This window comes from Osmerus mordax, chromosome 2, assembly GCF_038355195.1.
Source record: "Osmerus mordax isolate fOsmMor3 chromosome 2, fOsmMor3.pri, whole genome shotgun sequence".
NCBI classification, from domain to species: domain Eukaryota; kingdom Metazoa; phylum Chordata; class Actinopteri; order Osmeriformes; family Osmeridae; genus Osmerus; species Osmerus mordax.
Genome location: NC_090051.1, coordinates 15,632,992 through 15,638,991, shown reverse-complemented (window position 1 = coordinate 15,638,991; position 6,000 = coordinate 15,632,992). Strand labels below are relative to the sequence as shown.

The 6,000-nt window shown below is 44.3% G+C and overlaps 1 protein-coding gene across 1 annotated transcript; it reads left to right on the top strand.

Annotated features, from left to right (window-relative positions):
* Positions 1–4,062, top strand: myl1 (myosin, light chain 1, alkali; skeletal, fast). The gene is made up of 6 exons (XM_067228964.1): positions 1–222; positions 1,194–1,221; positions 2,366–2,509; positions 2,892–3,062; positions 3,179–3,256; positions 3,521–4,062. The coding sequence occupies exons 1-6, from the start codon at positions 82–84 to the stop codon at positions 3,547–3,549; spliced, it is 591 nt and encodes a 196-aa protein (XP_067085065.1). The 5' UTR covers positions 1–81; the 3' UTR covers positions 3,550–4,062.
* Positions 4,063–6,000: the final 1,938 nt, after the last annotated feature.

Genomic DNA, 6,000 nt, shown 5'->3' with positions numbered 1-6,000 from the left:
CTCCAAGCCGTGTAACACTCTTTGTGTTCTCATCTCTTTTCTTCACCTGGAACTGTCTGTAGAGTAACTTGAACAGTCAAAATGGCACCCAAGAAGGACGCTAAGGCAGCTGCACCTGCCAAGAAGGCTGAACCCGCAAAGGCCGCGGCACCCGCACCCGCACCGGCGCCTGAGCCAGTCGTACCTGCAGGACCTCCTCCAATTGACCTGTCTGCCGTCAAGGTAACTGTTCTTCTCTGATAATCTCGTTCTAATGAAGTGTTAATTGCTCTGCTGTGCACTTGGTCATTTTATTGGGTTCTGTGATTACGGAAAACTTTTAAAATGCATTACATCTGTGGGCCAAAGTGAAACAGAGAATGTTTATTTTGTATTTTTACGGCATAGCGTTTCAGTGCATTTCGATTGTGATACTGGTTAATTGCTATAATTGTCAAATGGCTAGCCAACGGGCGCAACCGCCACCTGAGGACTGAAAGTGTTAAAACACCAGCACCATGGATAGCTCCTGTTGCACTACTCAGTAAAGTCACGCCCCTCAACTGCGTGGATTGGTCTATGTAGTTGCGACAGAAATGCAATGTCAATGCAGTATATCTCCAAATGTGGAGATGTTAACGCATCTAAAGATGGACACTCATTCATCGAGTGTCTCTGTGTAAAATTGGCCGAGATTCGAGACTAAATTAAACAGGACTAGACCCATTCAACAGACATTGATTGGGTGGAAAAAATATAATTTGCTCTTTTCTTGTCACTTTATTGATATATTCACTGAATTATTGAACTGTAATAACAAACATGGCAGTCTAGAATGAAGGTCATGGTGTCAGTGAAGTGTGAATAAAGTTCGTAAAAAATAGGGAAAAATATGTACAAATGTGATGAAGCATTTTACATTCTATTTACACATCCGAGACACATAATTTTGAAGATGTTGATGGGAAAGTTTGGGAAAGATTGCAATAGCCATAACATAAACCAAGAGTTATTGAAAAGCTCAGTAGTTTCAAATCCTCCATGAAACTATCTAAAATGGGACTTAATGCAGCAATTAACCCCAGAATCATGCCCTAATCTCCATTGTTGCTTTGAGGGCCTAGATTGACCCAGAGGTAAGGCATAATGGCCACACCGTCTGCACACAAGGCTCATTCAAGTGGTCATGAATTGTTCTCTGTCTCCCCCTACAGGTTGACTTCACCCCAGACCAGATGGAGGGTGAGTAGTTTTCACAACTACAAACGTATTATTGGTAAAATCACTGAACCAAAAACACTGACCATGTCACTGTGATACATATTTCACTGTCTACCAAGGTGCACTGATATGGACAAATCAAGACAATCATTACGTTTTTTAGCTCAATAAAAATAGCAATGACCACACTTAGATTTGAAGCTAGTTGATATACTTCTATTTCAGAATGGCCGCACAATATTTTCCCAGACTATAGGCCTAGATGTCGGTCGCATTTATGCCGCTGCCGAACATAGGCCTCAAATAAATCGAAGCTATGGATAGGCCTGGGCCTTCATAATGGCATAATGGAATTTGTACACATTCTTCAACTGCCACTGTAACTCTATGCTTTGTGTCCATTCCACTTTGTGAAAATAAATGTAATCAAACATATCTGCGTAATTGCCACCTGAAAGTAATCCTTGTCGTTAGTGAAAGTATGTGCTTCGCGCTCAGCTATAAGCAAAGCAGTCATCGTGGCTGGTGTTGGTTACGTTGCTGTCAGCATTCCCAAGTTTTACTTGGATCAGTCAGAGACAGCCTTGCCTTTTAAAGGAGGAGCTCATGTTCTTGGCCATGTATCGATTCCAAGCCAGTCGTTGTAAAACCTCCTCATGGGCGGGCAGTAAATTAAACAGCTGGCCGTGGTAGCCCATGAACATCAAATAAGGCCCTTTGAATCTTTCAAGGGATCACTTTTGATTGAGAACCTCGCAAAGCCCATAGAGGTTTCTTTTTATTTTCGGAGTGTTGCTTAACTTGTGGCATGCGTGTTATCACGCATAGTTAGATGCGATGTCTGCCTCATCTCACCTCACCTCATGGAGCCAGTCTCTGGCTGGCTCTTTGATACAGTTTAATACAAAAGCACTTCTGGAAATGTTGTTGTTAACAGTCAGTCAGAACACCCTATATAGTACAGAGCTGCCTCAGAACCACAGTCTGTCAAATTCACAACAAAATGTTCTACTGGCAATTGATTATATCCAAAACACTTTAGGATGACCACTAAACGTGTGTCTGTTTCTATTTTAGAGTTGTTGTGTTGTTATCCTAAATATTACATTTTGACCAGTGGTCCAGTCACCCAAGGAACAATCAGACCAATGTTCTCTTCTCACAGACTACAGAGAGGCTTTCAGTCTCTTCGACAGGGTGGGTGACAGCAAGGTGGCTTTCAACCAGATCGCTGACATCATGCGCGCTCTTGGACAGAACCCCACCAACAAGGAGGTGAAAACAACCCTGGGGAACCCCTCCGACGACGGTAGGGATGCATACTCACGCACGCGGCATTTGTTACCGCCCCTTTTGTTTTCCTAGCTTCATCCCAGCGCTACCTCAGGCTATGGGAATAAATGTGTCACTCTACACGTGACGACGCCTTGCTGTTTGTCCGAACATTCAATACCACATTTGAAGACACTCTCATGACTTAGAGCTTCTTTATAGCTAATAATCCTCAAAGACAATGCCAAGTAGCATTCCTAATGGGATTTGGTTTCAAATGGCAAGTTTTGAAGGGCGCATGCACCTCTTTTGCAGTTGCACTACAATTCTGTTCGTCCATTTAGTCAAAGTTATTTTCAGTCCGTAATAGTTTGTGACAGGAGCTGAGTGTGAACATGTGTGTCTCTTTCCCTGCTCAGACATGGTCAACAAGAGAGTAGACTTTGAAGGCTTCCTGCCCATGCTCCAGACAATTGTCAACAGCCCAAAGGGAACCCTCGATGACTATGTTGAGGGTCTGCGCGTCTTTGACAAGGAGGGCAATGGCACAGTGATGGGTGCTGAGCTGCGTATTGTCCTGGGAACACTGGGTGAGTGCCAAGACTTGGGTTGAGAGTGAGCGTGCGTGTGCGCGTGGGTGGGTGCGTGGGTGTGAGTGGATTCGGTTTACCGAGTGTAACATGCCATATCCTTCCTTGCTCTCCAGGTGAGAAGATGACTGAGGCGGAGATCGATGCTCTCATGCAGGGACAGGAGGATGAGAATGGCTGCATCAACTACGAGGGTGAGCCCAGATTTACTATGACAACTCTGACGCCATATGCATACCTCAGACAGCGAAACCAGGTCCTTCGATCCAATCAGCACTTTTTACTTATATAGGTGCCGTAACCTAAAACCCAGGCACTAGTTGATTATTCACTTGCATGACAGTGACTTGTTTTGGAAGGATGATTCATCACCCCCTTTCTTCTCCTCCCTCCCTCTCTCCGCCTCCCTCTTCTCCTCCCTTCTCATGTGCCACCCCGTTCCCTGACCTCACCCTCAGCCTTCGTCAAGCACATCATGTCTGTGTAAGGAGCTTCCAGCCACAGTGAGGAAGCTTTCATGTATCTGCAGACCCCATGGTGTCAGGACATCCACTCACTGTTTCGAAAGCCACCTGAGAAACAGGGGGGAATAAAAGGACTATGAGATGTCATTTCTAAACCTTTTTTTTGTTTTGTTTTGTAGTTTTTTTCTCCAGTTTTTCTTTCTTTGTTCTCCTCTGGTGCTCTCTTTCTTTTTCTTCAACGGATGCGTCCTTATTTTCCAGTCAACATTCTTCTGCTGGATAAACACCCAATCTCCCTGATTGTCGAGGGCGGGGGGGGGGGGGGGTGTGTGTGGGTGGAACACTGAGGGGGGGGGGGGGGGAGCAGCGATGAAGTGCTGTACCGTCCTCCACCTCAGTTACTGCCTGCATCATCGAGCCAGCCTACCATGACTGACTGGCTTTTGTCATGACTGGCCATCAAACCACTTTCTTCCCCTAAGTTAATTTATAGCACCCTATCCGTCATTTCCCAATAAACTTTCCACAAACTCCCAGTTTTCCCTCGCTGTTATTCTTTGTTGTCCTTAATCGTTCTGGATGTAGCGGAAGTACGCAATTGCTCTGTATGAGCGCACTGATCTGTCGATTCACAGAAAAAAAGATCTAAAAACATTAAAAGATCTTACAACCTTATCTCACGTATCGCCACCGTGATCTGCAAGTAGCACACCAATACTATACAGGCAAAGCTGATCACAGAAATGTAGACTCTCATGTCATGTTTTTCCGTCTTTTTATTGTCATTAATGTTAAGAGCATGTTTTCTTATCAGTATCATATCAACAGGAGCAAAACTGCGTACATCTATTTGACCTTTTAAATACATTTACAGTTACTGTAGGTTGGGGGTCATGGGGTGGGGAAGGAGAAGGGGCATGGCAGAAAAACACATAAGCAAACATCAGGAGTATCAGGAAGGGCAAGTATACCACAAATGATGACAGAAAAAATATACCGGTACACTTTATCAAACAGATGATCAAACATGATTGAGTTTCCTTTTTTTAAAGTCGTTTTATTTTTATTTTTATGAAATGCTCTTTTGGGGGATTTTTCCCCCCACTCTAGATGTTTCAACAATCCCTAGCGTCGAAGTGCGGACATCTTGGACACCAGGTGCAGTGACAGTTACAACTGTCCAAACTATCTGCTTCCTACCATGAGATGAATCTTAGACAATCACCATAGCTTCATCCACAATGCAGTTCAGACAACAACAAGCTTTGGGTGCCTCTTCAGCCTGCTCTAGAGCAATGACTTGGCAAGGACTTTGCACGCATGGTTGGGAGTCATCAGAGCTCAAACTGAGATGAGCAGCAGTTTCTGGTATTCAGAGACTGACGTGTTATGAGACCTTCAGCTTGAGATCCAACTGTGTACTACATACAACCAGGCCTAGGCAACGTGAAATAGCTCATCAGGACTAAGTGACCTGTACGAGCTAACCAGCCCTCTGCAGAAAAGTAGTCGATGAGAAACTCCTCTTTTAGTGGGTCTTAAATAAGCACTCCTTAGCAACGCCAAGACGGTTGTCTGAAGTCATCAACAAGCGTCACATCATAGTGTAGTTAACTAATATCTACAAAAACATGAAGTGTTCTTTTTTTATCCAATGGTTCAGGAAATAGCTTACTAAAATGTTTTGTTTGAAATAGAAAATAGCCTCTTTTTGTACTAGAAATGATACATGCGCATCATTACTGTGATCTAGTTCTTGCAATAATGCAATTTTACAGGTATAAGTTATAATAGGCTTGTCACTTTTTTTAAATTGTTTTGAAGAAGATGTTGCTGACAAAGAGCTGGTATATTTATACATATTTGTATATATGTTATGTCATACTATAGGTTTGATGTTGGGCAATCATGACTTGCTTCAGGGATGTTTGAATTGGGTTTAGGTCCATGCACTTACTTAGCAAAACAACACGTACTGTATGGGTGTTGTCACATGACTTCCTACCTAGTGTAGAAAAAGGCTGCTCCCAAGCACTGAACAGAGACCAGCCAACCCAATTCCTGGTCCCTACCCAGCCTAATTTGTGCAAACACCTAAAGCTGATCTTGGGTCAGTGCTTGGATTGGATTTCTATCTATGCACCATTTATAAAATACCAAAAAAGTGAGGCGAATGCACATGTACTGGGGGGTTGGAAATAGAAATAGAACTGGAGCAAGCTGAGTCACCAGCTCCTGAAGGGGAACAGTTAGGTGTGTGATGTCATCGATCTGGCTGACAGGAAAGTGGGAGCAACAGTTTCTCAGGGGAGGTACCGGGTAATCAGGGGACTACGGGGAAATCGGTGGGAGGGGGTGCAGGCTGTCCGCCCGCGTTTGGGACGACCTGAAGATGATCAGGGGGCGTGGAGCTTCAGGCATACCCCAAGTGGTGTAAGAGTCATGGGCGTCGGCCGAGGCCGCGGTGGGGGTCC

What these genes read in the sequence shown, in the direction of transcription:
- myl1 (XM_067228964.1), top strand. Translation starts at nt 82, where the DNA reads ATGGCACCCAAGAAGGACGCTAAGGCAGCTGCACCTGCCAAGAAGGCT. An exon ending in TTGACCTGTCTGCCGTCAAG is followed by an intron (nt 223 to 1,193) that starts GTAACTGTTCTT and finishes CTCCCCCTACAG; the next exon opens with GTTGACTTCACCCCAGACCA. An exon ending in TGGCTGCATCAACTACGAGG is followed by an intron (nt 3,257 to 3,520) that starts GTGAGCCCAGAT and finishes CCTCACCCTCAG; the next exon opens with CCTTCGTCAAGCACATCATG.